The sequence below is a fragment of the Centruroides vittatus genome, unplaced genomic scaffold, assembly GCF_030686945.1.
Source record: "Centruroides vittatus isolate TY-2023 unplaced genomic scaffold, ASM3068694v2 contig_301, whole genome shotgun sequence".
In the NCBI taxonomy this organism is placed as follows: Eukaryota; Metazoa; Arthropoda; class Arachnida; order Scorpiones; family Buthidae; genus Centruroides; species Centruroides vittatus.
The window spans coordinates 1,514,106-1,528,311 of NW_027121927.1; the positions used below are offsets into that span (position 1 = coordinate 1,514,106).

General features: G+C 32.4%; 1 protein-coding gene across 2 annotated transcripts in view; it reads right to left on the bottom strand.

The window, feature by feature from the left end:
- LOC136972773 (WAS/WASL-interacting protein family member 3-like) overlaps nt 1-13,565 on the bottom strand; it is a 41,349-nt gene extending 27,784 nt beyond the window's left edge. For both annotated transcript variants that reach the window (XM_067267415.1, XM_067267416.1), the window contains exons 1-2: nt 13,399-13,565; nt 1,574-1,794 (exon numbers count right to left, since the gene is read on the bottom strand). In XM_067267415.1, coding sequence (XP_067123516.1) covers nt 1,574-1,769 — 196 coding nt within the window. In that variant the 5' untranslated portion in view covers nt 1,770-1,794; nt 13,399-13,565. The remainder of the gene's footprint in view (nt 1-1,573; nt 1,795-13,398) is intronic.
- Between the last annotated feature and the right edge of the window lie 641 nt (nt 13,566-14,206).

The following is a 14,206-nucleotide window of genomic DNA, read 5'->3' on the forward strand; positions in this document are numbered from 1 at the left end:
CAGGAGCCCACTTAGTAGCTTGGCGAGCACCTTTTCAAGGTGGTAGGTTGGGTGGGTCCTTTTATTAACTAGCGGCCTCAATGGCCAACCCTCCTTATGAGTTTTAACCTCGAAAAAGAGTCTGGGACACGCTACGTTTGATGGAGGATCCACGCGCCCAGGAAGAGCAGAGATACTAGGAAGAGATATTATTTTCTTAGTCTTCCTTAGGATGGTAGGAGTTGGATCAGACTGTAAGACTACCGTGTGGGAGTGGTTGAGGAAGTTTGCAGCTCTGGCTAGAAAGTCGTCTTCTTTACATAGGACAAATTTCTTTTCCTTGTCCAAGATCAGAAGCCGTAAATTGGATGTCTCCAAGTACCGTTTTACAAGGTAGCTGTTCACAAAGATACTGCTGTCACTCGTGGAATGCTTTTGAGAAGTGAGAGTTGAAATGATGGAAAGCTCCATACTTGGGAATTTGGTGGCAGCTTGACAGTTCTTGAGCGCCGCTAGGATCACCGGGACTGCATCCGAAGCACCGGTATCGCGTGGTGGGGGGATATACTTGGGTCCCCTTTGTATAATCTTGAGAATCCGGGCAGGAACATGCTCCTCTGTGTAATTGTAGAACAGGACTGGTTGCAGTTGCCTACGTTGCCTACTTGTAGCTTCCAGGAGCCATCTGAATTTCTTATTTAATTTCAAGGCTATCTTATCAGCAAACGCTGTTGCAATACTTTGTAGTTTTCCCAGATGGACGTACAGAGAGGCCGGTTGGCAAGCTCTCGTAAACTGTTGATGGGCGAGATATAATTTTAGCTCCACATCAGCTAGAGATTTACGCTTACATTTAATTAACTTCGAAAGTAGTGATTTCTCCACATTCAGCAGGCACTTCGAAGGCATGCAGGAAAGGCTGTTCGGTTGATGGTGATGCACTTCGGGATTATGCCATGCCCTCTACACTTAAGTAAGAAGATTAGCTGGGCATGTAACTTATACCACTGCTTTTTCAGATTTAACATTGTAAAAAAGGATCTGTTGTCCAGAATTTATCTTAAAAGTAAATTGTAATGATGAATGTCTTAACACCTGGATGTCAATTTTCTCATCTCTTGCTTATTCAGAGATCAGCGTGAAGTCCTCCATCCTTACAATTTATCATCATCACTTTGTTATTATTATTACTACTACTACTAAAAGTACTTATCACTATTTAATGGAATAAAAGACGCATGTAGTTTGAAAAAGTTAAGAAAAGACAAGAAAATAAATGAGGTTGGCCACTGGACAACTTCAAAAGTGCATTCAGTAGTCCAAATAAAATTTTGGTTGCCTGAGACAACTGGACAACTGCTAATTTCAAACCCTGCATAAAATGTGTTTATCATATTTTTACTGGTTTTAATAGTCTGGAGCTAAGTCTTCCATTTTTCCAGTAACAGGGACAATAACTTTTTTTACATGACTTTTTACATGGAGTTTTTTGGGAACATATCTACCATGTAAAAACAGAACTGGGTGTATATTTCAAATGTGAATATGTTATATATGTATATATAATATACTAATATACAAAAATTTATCTTACTCTTTACTAGAGGAGCACTTCGATCATTTGTAACTGTTTTTTTCAATGTTTTTCCACCTCTAATTTGAGATAATAGAGCATTTCTATCTGGTGTAATAGCTTTTCCTTTAGAAACTGAATTATTATTAGTTGGTAAAGGTGGAAGCGTTGGAGGAGGTGGTGGTGGTGGATGTGATAGAGATGACTGGTGATACATCCTACATTGGTTTTCTAAAACAAAGCTAAATAAAAAATAAATGTTAATAAACTTCAAAAATTAAACATTTAACTTTTGTCATAAAATACAATTAAACAAATAAAAATATATAAAAAATATAATGAAATGATAACTCAAGTTAAATGTAAAAAAAAAATTATTGAAAACTGAATTGATAGTGTTACACTGATTAATAACACTCCATCTATTCCAAGACAGAATTGAATGTATTTGGTAATAAACTTTGTTAGTACATTAGTGACTATTGACTTTTCCAGATTCTAAGAAAAAAAAACAAATATTCAAATTGAAGTAAAAACTGAAGTTTTTTGTGTTAAATAAACATTATTTTTAATAAATCAAACATTTTCAATATTTCAGAATTTCTTCAGGATAAAACACAAACCCGAATATGAAGAAAAAACATTTAAAATTTGTACATGAACAAGATAGTACAATAAATACAAGTCTCTCTCATACAACACAGTTTCGCTTTAACATGGTTTGAAAATTAGGAATATCCCCCATACAACACATCTTCCAGTTTCACTCTAACATGCTTTTGGAAATCCTCCATACAGAATTTCATAATTTTTAAATGTAAACTTTGTTATTTGATATTTTTTTATTCAAGCAAGAACACATGTTATCTCAAATTTACCCATGGATTTTATAATATTGAAATTTTCAATTTTTGTGTCTTTTGTCAGGTTTACTGTAATGAAGACTGATGGAACAAGTAAGTAAAAATTTGCAGTAACTTTCCTATCAACCAGGTGTTGTTGTGGTTCCTTTCAGACTGTCACAGTGTTTTCTTTTTATAGATTAATCTTTGTATTTAGTAAAGTTGAAACATTTTTAGGTAAGCATTATTAAATTTTTCTTTTACTGAAAGTAAGCAATCATTCATAAAATGAAGAACAAACCATGGCAGTATGTCAAAATTCAAACAACTTGGTATTCAAACACAAATTTTGGGAAAAGGTCTCTCAGTACTCAACTGAACAAACATGACCTGCTAAAACAAATTTTTATTTTGTTATACTTAAAAATTTTTATGATAAAAATATAATATATGAAGATGTTGCTGATACTTCTGATCAAAATCAACAAAAAAGCTGAGATGACAATGACACTTTGTAAAAAGAAAATGCTCTTGTTTAAATAAAACTAATATTAATGTGTAATACAGTACTTTTAATTGTGTTTGTCAATTATTGATGAGAAGTAAATTGATTGCTTGATTCTCTTAGTAACGAAAAAGAATAGTATATTTTTGCTAACTTCTGGAATGTAACCCCATGTTTTGTATTGGTCCTTTGTTTCATATAGAATGGATTTGCATAACACAGCACATTTCAGAACATAACTAGTGTATTATAAGAGGGATATCTGTACATTGAAAATATGCAAATTTAGCAATTGAAATAACTGTGATTACACTTACAATCAAAAATCGAACCTGTTACCGGCATTTATCCTATAGAAAATCATCCCACAAACATTTTCAAACTTTTTGAAGTTCTTGAAGATATTGAGGCAGAACTCGACAAAGCTAATAGAACATGTTAATATAAAGAAATGCATTTATAAAAACAATGAAAACTATGACCATAATAATCAGTAGACTATCTGCAATATCCAATATTGATGTGTCCAGTAGCATTAATTTCAGAGTTTATTGGCTTTAGTTTTATAATTAGTCTCCTAAATAAACAAAATTTTGTTAGAAACTGTTTTCAAAAGCTTACAACATCCCATAACTATGTAATCATTGCCTACAACCACTTTTGCAAACTCTCTTTAACTCCTATTCTAATCAAGAGTTTTGTTGTGCTCTGAAATACATGCTATCAACTGTCAGAAGTGACTCCAATACATCAGAGATTAGTATCATCATCCAAGAAGGATAGAGGAATGGAGTATAAATCTGAATCAGCATAGACCTTTCTCCAAATACAAATAAATTTGCTATTAGGATAACCAGCCTAAAATTAAAGAATTTACAGCCTTTTTTAATTTTAGGTTTTTTACTTAAAACTACTTGAGGATGAAATAAGAAATTCACATTTGAGGGGGTCACAAGATAGTGCCAAGCCACATTTTTGGTCAAATTGAACTAATTATCATATCTGCATATAAAGTAGTACAGAATGTAGTTTCAAGAACTTCACAAAATGCCAATAGATAATAGTATGTGCCTTAGACCTTTATATTGCCCCCAAACAATTCTGGAATTTTCTCACAAGCCTGTCAAGCATTATTTATTAGAGGTGGTACTATGGCTAACACTACACAGGTTCAGTTGAATAACAAATTGGGCACTTTATCAGTAAACAACATGGATTCTAATTATCAACCATCAGGCACTGATGTTTCAACCATGGAGAGTGAAGCTGAGGTTAGTGTTGCTTGGCATTATCTTTATCCTAAAATATGACTTTCCTTGTTTTTTTTAGCAGGCAGTCACATCTTTTCCACAAATGAAATTAATTTTCTATTGCAATTGAAATAACTGTGATTACACTTACAATCAAAAATCGAACCTGTTACCGGCATTTATCCTATAGAAAATCATCCCACAAACATTTTCGAACTTTTTGAAGTTCTTGAAGATATTGAGGCAGAACTCGACAAAGCTAAAATCGTCGCACCACACCCCACCCTGAGCACATAAAATGGTTAGAAGCTATGGCTATTTATAAAATGAGCCACACTAATAAATGCATTAACCAAAAAGAGGAGCTCAACCTATCACCAGGCTGGAAACTTCTTGACAAATATCAGTAATAATTTAACACCAGTGCACAATGGTGCATGTCCGTCGGAGCTGAAATCGGCAAATTTTTCGATTTGATATTTGTTCTATTTTTTCTGAAATATTCCATTTCCACCTGAAGAAGAACTTCAAAAAGTTTGAAAACATTTGTGGGACGATTTTCTATAGGATAAACGCCAGTAACAGGTTTGATTTTTGATTGTAAGTGTAATATACTTCTGGTATTAGTAAAGGGTTGAACAATATTATAACTGATTATTTTGCATGGAAATGAATTAGTTTTTTTTAAATAAAACTATACAGTCAAACCTGTTTTTATAGAGACAATATAAAATAAAATAATCAACCATTCCAACTTCAGCAAAAATTCTTTAATCCTAAGAACGTTTTCAAACGCATTAAGCGTCCATCTTCAGTTACATCTTTAAATTAAATATGAAATTCGAACAAATATTACATAAATTAACGGTACGATTACAATAAATAAATAAATACATAAAAAATAAAAATAAAATAAAATAAACAGGATTATCGTAATTTACAAAATTATGTCAATATTTCATCAACAAATAAAAATAAAATAAAAATAAAACAAAAAATAAAAACGAAACAAAAAACCAACGTGCGGTTTAAACCAATCACGGATTATCGCAGTATTTCTTTACAAATGCCTTCATCCGTCATTAAAGATTTAAAACAATATCAGCTCTAGGATTTATCGTACTTCTATGTTTAGCCCAAATCATCGCACAAAGATTTCCAAGCTGTGGAAAGCCCATCAGCGTCCCTATAATTAATGCATTGCGTACTTCTCTGCGCTCTGTGGATTTCCAATTTTTCGAAAAACTTTATTGCGTGTCTCGATCTAGTAGCCCTGATGATAGAGGCTTGGTCCCAAAAGACCGTGATGCCTTGCTGCTTAGCATAACTGGCCAGGACGGTACTATCAACTGATTTTTCCACCGATCGCTTGTGTTCATTAATCCTCTTTTTTAAATTTCTCAAAGTTGCCCCTATATATACTAATTTAGAATCGAACCTATGATCCCTTAATGGTATCGAATAAATTCCTGTTAGTGAGTTACGCTCATACTTCATCTTATCATTCCTTAAAAGCTTGTATATGGTCGGATTACGTCGATAAATAACCTGCAAATTCCTACTCCTGGAAATCCTTTTAACTAACGGCTTAAGAAAAGGAATGTAATCGAGGATCACATGTCGAGTATTCTCCCGATAGTAGGGGATGATATTTTATTATACGTGAGATACGTGGACGACATCTTTATCGTGTGGAAGGACAATCGCAACATCAAAAAGTTTATAGATTTAATGAATCAAAACCCCTATGGTTTAACTCTAGAGTTAGATCAGCAAAGTTATAATAGTGTTAATTTCTTAGATCTCACTATAACATGTGTAGGAGGGGAAATCCGCACGAATGTCTATCGGAAACCGACATCAGTCCCAATCGTTATCCCTAGGAACTCCGCAGACCCGGGGCATATCAAGATGGCAGTATTTCGCTCGTGGATACAGAGAGCGCACACACACTGCACCAATGTTTTAGATACAATTAAAGAGCTACAATACATCCGAACAACGGCTTTGCAACATGGCTACAGAACAGAAAAAATAGATGCTCTCATCAAGAAAGACCATAACCGAACGAGTGGGAGGAGTAGAAACCAACCAAGAGAGAAAGTGATTTGGGCTAAACATAGAAGTACGATAAATCCTAGAGCTGATATTGTTTTAAATCTTTAATGACGGATGAAGGCATTTGTAAAGAAATACTGCGATAATCCGTGATTGGTTTAAACCGCACGTTGGTTTTTTGTTTCGTTTTTATTTTTTGTTTTATTTTTATTTTATTTTTATTTGTTGATGAAATATTGACATAATTTTGTAAATTACGATAATCCTGTTTATTTTATTTTATTTTTATTTTTTATGTATTTATTTATTTATTGTAATCGTACCGTTAATTTATGTAATATTTGTTCGAATTTCATATTTAATTTAAAGATGTAACTGAAGATGGACGCTTAATGCGTTTGAAAACGTTCTTAGGATTAAAGAATTTTACTGAAGTTGGAATGGTTGATTATTTTATTTTAGTTTTTTTTATTAGATTAACATAAAATACATAAACAAAACAAATGTGGGTTGGTACTGTTTTTTCCATATTTACAAAACCCAACTATTGACTTTTTCCTCAACACTTTAATATTTATGGTTAACATATGACAGACCTAAGTGTGAAGGTAGTTATAAAGCTCAGATAGAAAATTGCTACATACTTTTTGTCATTTCAGGCTAATATACAAGAAGCTGAATTTCTTAGTTTCACAAGATTTTCACTTAGTTGAGGTGTTATAACACAAGATTGTATTTGGTTTAAGTTATCTTTAGCTAATTTCTTGTATGTTCCATTTTTTACTTTTGTTATTGCAAACATTTGGTTACCAAACCTTACCTTTCAAACCATATTCTCTCAAAATATTGAAAATGAGGCTTGGCATTAGCTTGCCCTAATTCCTCAATTGTACTAATTGTTAGAATAAACACAAAATAGAATAAAAACCAGTAATAGAAAATAAAAATTATTTACTTATTTTGTATGTAGTTTTATTTTCAATAACCAGTTTTTGCTGTGAACATACTAATTGCTAGATTCATATAATGGAATTTACACTTAAAATAGTACAATACTAATAAAACAAATTGTGTGCAACATAACTAAAATTCAAAAACCATGAACCTCACATGGTGTAATAGGGAACAGTTTTAAGCTAAAAAATCTCTTAAAAGAAAAAAATTGTTTCAAATGTTAGTGTTCACCATCAATAGAAAAAAACTTTTATTCTTTAAATAACTGCAATAAATTAAATGTTTGAAAACACTTAGGCCAAATATTTTAATATTTTAACTGATCAAGGATATGTACTGTACATAGAACAGAGAACAAAAGTTTTAAACCTTAATTTAAAATTTTTTGTTTTGTTTTATGTTTTATTCTACATACCATTCTTAGAATATCAGTTTTAAAATACCCTGAACTGAGGATGGCTCAAACTGAGTTGAAAACATTTTTGAAAATAAAGAAAATCTATATTTCATTGCTTTAATAAGCAGTGGTGAAAAGATTTTATTTTCATATGGTAACAAGTTTTGTTAATTATAAAATAAGTATATTGTGGAAAAATATTTCATTAATCCTGTTACATGCAAATTATTATACATCAACTATTTATTGTGACATTGTCACAATGCCAGGCTGCAATTTTTAATCATATTTTTTAATTTATTTCCTTTAAAATATATGCTCGCCACCTCAAATTAGTACTGTAGTGTTTGCCCCTGTACATCATACTTTTCAATTAGCAATGGAGTCATGCCTGTCATCTATTAACTGCTTTCAGGGAAAAAGTTTTGAATTGAAATGACTTTACTTCCAGTTTTCATCAGAAGTTCATATATAGTTAATCAGGCCTCCTGCCCTTAAGGTTTCCATATCTGGTCTCATCTTTCATCTATCTAACCCCATTCTTGAGATTAAGGAAAGAGATGGACAGATTAATGACAGTGAAAATTTCATGAAATGCATTAGTATACTAAATTTCAAATCTCTATCAAGAGTCAACTCTATCTTATTTAATGGTATTTAGCCTATGTGAAATTTTGTTTCAGCATAACTCCCATTAGTTCGATATGTTTTTTATCTTTTAAATCTTTTTATCTTTGAAATGGTTTAAAAAACAAATTTCTCTAATCTGAAATGTAAGGTCCTGATGACTTAAATGTAATTTTATAAAAGTAAAAGCTTCTCTATTGACATCCTTGAAGAGATTTAATTAGTACAGCAGAGGAAATACAAATAGCATCGGTATTGAATTGTGTCCTAATTCAAATGTTCACTGAATGATAAAAAACCATTACTATAAATATTGTGAACAAATCAAAATGTGTTTCAGTTGAACAATTTAGTTTCAATAGTCTCAATTACAAAATTAAAGAACAATGAAACTGCAAAAACATTTGATCATTATCACTTTAAGTAATATTAAATTTAAGTTGAAAATTGGTTATTTTATTTTTGTATTTTTAACCTGATAGTAGAATTTTTTATTCAATTTAAAGACAGTGGAACATGAAAAATCACTAATAAAGGAATCAATGCTTATAAAAAATGTCATCTGGATAATCATAAAATAGCAAAAACACTTGGAAAGTCAGCTCCAATTATTTACTGCTTTAAAGAAAAATTATGGTAAAAAATGGACAACAGGTGGATGTAATAAGACTGACAAGATATTCATGTATATTTTGAAGAGTACATTAAAATATGATATGACAGCCTCACAAAACTAATTTAGTACATTACAGCTATCTGAGTAATAGTGCATTCTAGTTTGCATTGTGTGTCTGTTTTCACTTTTTCTATAAGGCTTAAAAATTTTAATTTAAATAAAATAAATAAAAAGTTGGCTACATTCTTTGATAGACTAATAGGCAGGAGCAAGATCCAGAAATTGGGACTACCAGCATAAAACACATTAAATTTAATGATGAAAAAAGTTCAATTTACATGGGCCAGATAAAATAACTTTAGACAACTTTAAAAATAGGACCATAATGATCTGGGATGCTTTTTCTTTCTGTGGAAAGCATCCATTAGTCTGGATTTCTACATGAATGATATCAGGTAACATCATCAGTGCACTAAAATATAGCTTTTTGAATCATGCCAAAGTTCTTATGGGAGAACATTTTACTTTGAAGCATTGTCACACTGCAATTTACTCAGCACGAGTATTCTGTAGTAGTTTTAGGATAAAGAGGTAGATATTCTAAACTGCCCAGCATGTAGTCCACACCTAAACTCCATTAAAAACTTATGAGGAATTTTACTTTAGGAAACATGTGAAAACCAGGGCAATTTCAACAATCTCTGAATTAAAACATCCAGCAATGTCATATAACATTCCCAGCTTCACTGCAAAAGTTATGCAACATGTTGCTGAAATTTTTAATTTGGAACGCCATTTTAGAAAAATCTTACATGACAAAAAAAAATCATTTCAAAAAAGCTTCAAACTCATGCGTAAAATTTTCATTAAGTCTTACCCCAGCCAAGGTATAACCCAGACCCCCTTATCTCCCCCATTGATATTCCCCTAAGTATATTCTTCTCAAATTATTATTATTATATGCACATAAGTAAATGTTGCATAAAAACTAAAAATCTGTCAATACACAACACAATGTGCTATCTCTATTTCTTTCACTGTATAGAACAGCAATTCCAAACTACTGAGATGTACAAATTCCTTCAAAACATCAAAACATGTTTCCAGACAGATTCCATATATAACATATGCATGTATCTGTGTACCTCACAAATAAGCAGAAAATCTGCATTTTCTTAAAAAATAATTTTGCATGCATACATGAAAAATTTTTATTCTATCAATATACTTTTAAGAAAATAAGTGCATTACTAGATACTATCTAAATAGAGATCTAAAACTGATGTCCAGACACTCAACAGTCTACAGATTCCGCTTTGCAAAACACTGGCAAAAAGCTAAGTTTAGCTAAGTACAGAAGTGAACATTATTACAGTGTTGTAGAAGTTTATGGACATTTGTTTATATTTATTTCAATCTTAGCTCAATTTGTAGACTTTGGAACAATCCTGAAATTTTTCAGAAGGATTAAAGAGAAATGTATTATCAATATTTGGTTGAAAGTTAACATTAAAGATTTTCAAATATTTTGTCAACATCCACTACTACATGCAGAAATCTCACACAGAGAAAAATTAAACATTTTTTTATGTTTAATTTTTGAAATATCCAAACCATATGGATAAACAATAAATATAATAAAACATATCTATTTAATCCTGCATCAAGGAGAACTTTTATAACAGACCTATTGTGAGCCCAACTGAACACATGGTGGTCAGTCAGACACCAGGAAAAAGATCAAATGATAAGAGCCAAATCAAATCATATTCATATTCTCCTTCAAGCCAGTAGACCAACTCCTTTAATATCTGACATACCAGTAGTCACCCATAAGGAACATTTTAGGACAAGAAAGAAAAATCTCAATGACAATAGGTAATCAATCCCCCTTTTTTACAAAGAAAAACTTCAAAACATTTTGTAAGAGAGCTTATGTTAGTGCAAAGCAATGGGGTATCAAATCAATGTGACAGTTTCTTTCATTATTAGTATGAATATTTTGTACTCTTATTTAAAAATACAGTACTAAAAAATTTTAGAATCACCCTATAAAATCAAATTACAGTGCTCTGAAAAATTATAACCTCACTACTAAAATGATGAGAATTTCACTATAACAATAACTTAAGTGGAGCCTAAGATAAAGTTTTATACAAACTAAATAGAAATCCAATTATACCCATTGTTATATCATTGAATGTGTCTATTTGCATATTTATAGAAAGCATCAATTACAATTGCTGAAAAAATATAACATCACTGAAAATAAAGGTATTAATTTCCAAATTTTGCTTAGGAGTTTAATGTTATTTTATCATGTAATAGATGTGTATAATATTGGTTATTTGAGACAAAAATACCACATGGTAAGGTGGCAGTTTGACGGTTTGGGGATCTTTCTGTTACTATGGGAAGCTCAGGCTGGCATTTGTACCTTGTTTACAACACAAAAAAAAATGGAGGATGGTTGCTCATTGACAGTTGATAGGACATGTTTAATTTCATTAATTCAATCAAAAGAATCAATTTATGATATAACTACACTATTAAAGAATATCACGACTAAGACTCAAAGATACACGTTTTCACGCTGTTAGCAAAAATGCACAATTACGATGTAAAAAATGTCAATTGTATGACTGGCAAATTGTCTCCTCGTGTGTCCAAACATTGCCAAATGTCAACAGGCTTTTGTCACTCAGAGACATGTCTCCAGGGTGAGAAATCACCTACGTCACAGACTTTAATCCCCTTCCTTGAAGTTTATGGCAATACTTCTCTGGAATTTATGCACGACAATGCCTCTATCCTCATAAGTGCCAGCACAAGGAACTGATTTGCAAGTAAACACATCCCAATTTGTTCCATCCACCATGTTCACCAGATCTCAACCCAATAGAAAATTCCTGGGAAATTCTAGTTCAAAAAATTTATGACAGTAATCAACAATAAGACACAGTTCTACAACTCAAAGCAGATATTTAAATAGTATGGGACAATCTTGTTAGAAGCATGCCAAACAGAATTTTACATTTGATTCAGAATAATGAAAGTCAAATTAATTATAAAAACTTATTTTGTTATTATGAGGTTATGTAAAGACAATGAACACACCTTACAGATTTTTGTTTTATTGAAGTTAATTGCTGGAAATGTTTTGGCCCGATCAATAAGCCTTCATCAGATTTTTAAATAGAGATTCTACTTTTACAATATAAATTACTTTTTAAAATTTTAACAGGCTTTTTGATTAGTAAAATCTCTATTCAAAGGTAGAATCTATTTATAAACCTGACAAAGGTTTATTGATCAGGCCAAAAATGTTTGTTTTAATTAAAGTTAATTTCTGGAAAAGTGTTTAAGCTGTGTTCAGCATGTGGTAATTCCAGCTTCAACTATACACAAGATCATATTTTTTTCAGCACTTTAATAAATGCTTCTTTTATAAATATGCAAATTTTTGTAAAAGACACGTCCAAAGATCTAACAAGGGTACTACTGGATTTCCACTTAGTTTTTATGAAACTTTATATTAGTATCCACTTAGTTATCCACTATAACAATAACTTATTGTTATAGTCAAATTCTCATCATTATAGTAGCCAGGTTATAATTTTTCAGAGCACCATACAAACTTAATTACAATTCCAATTTCAAGCTCGAAAACACAGTCTAGCAATATTCGGAAACGTAAAAGTTTTATTATCCTGACTATTGTCATGAAACCCGGAAAGTTCTCAAGCCACCAAAAGAGAACCATCATTCGGCATCCAACCAATACTAAATAAAGTTTACAAAACATACAAGATATAATATTGTCATAAAAATAAGAGAGCATGGTAGAAGATTAAAATAATTATAAAACATTAATCATAAAAGTAAAATAAAGCAGCACGGACCGAATCTGGAATAAAGGTTGTTTTTTAGAATGATTTACTCACGCCTAACAGATAATGAGCAATTTAATATACTTACAATTACTTGTGTGTAATAATAACCATCTCTTGCAAAAATTCATTTGTTTTTATTAAGCAAAACCTGAAGTGATGGCACAGGCGACATTTTACAGAAAATTCTTTTATCGTCGAGCGAATTTTCAGTCGTCATCGATCGACGATTAAGATTTTCGCTTTAATCGATTTAGGTCATTTTCCAATGGAAAACTTTTGCGATAAGACACTTCGTTAATACGGAGTTTCTCGGTCGATCCATCTCTATTACATTCTCGCCTCTCTACAGCAGTAATTGTCTTGCCAAAATTCTCTTAGATGATTTCGACGGAGAGAGTAAAAAATCCGCCCGATCGACTTAAAGAGCGAAAGCTTTAAACGATACAAATCGAGTGTAACAGCGTGACGTTTCTTTTTGCGCAGAAACTACCGTTTAATAATAAAACGAAAAGAATTTCCGTCGTCGACGTTTCCCGATGGCGTCATCCCGACAATAATTATTTAAAAGTGGAAATTGCCATTTAAGAATAAAACCAACGCGAAATCCCAACGAATTTATTTACGGACATGGAGGAACCGGCGACGATTCGTCGATTAAGTCCGAATTAAATAGCCACGAGCCAAACACAACCGGTTCGACGTACCTGGAGAAGTGGCCAATTGGCTGGACCAGTCGAATGGCGCATCCGAACAACTATTATTTCTCTGTTTCCATCGGACGACGACAAACAATTGCCGAAAACGACGTCTCCGCCACTGTCGAAATCCGCCCGATACAAAATAAAAAATCGACCGAAACCAAAGTCCGACTTCAGATGGCGCTAGTAGGAAATAAAACGACGCCTAGCGGCGCCAACTGCGTCCCTCCCAGTGAATTTCGGTATTGAGAAATCCACTTTTACCTTTGTGACGTATGGAGAATTTCCTGTAAGTTCTTAACGAGAATAAATGTTGAAAATTCAGAACTTTATACAATTAAATTGTTGAGAAAATTTAGTGGATATAAGGTGTTAGGTCGTTCGGATATTTCAGAAGTTGAAATTTAACATTGTCCTTCATCAACCACCTTGACCGCTCGGCCGGATGGCCGAGCGGTCAAGGTGGCAACCTATCACTCTGGCAACCTATCACTCTGGCAGAACCTGGGTTCGAATCCGGACGGGTCAATAAATCTCCAGGAATTTTTCGGGGTGATCCGTCCGGATATGTCGGACCCTCTCTCTCTCACCGCCTGGCCTTGCGAAAAGAGGACCTCTTAGTCCCCACAGGGCGAAAAGTAAAAAAAAAAAAAACAGAAACAATTACATATGCACAATTATATTTTGTTGGAATATTTATATTAATTCCTCCAATCTGTCTTCGTTATTTTCAAAAATGTACGCTATTCTATCTGTGTTGTTATTTCCTGTTATGAAATCTTTCCATTCGTTGTTGCAATCGGGACCGGCGTAA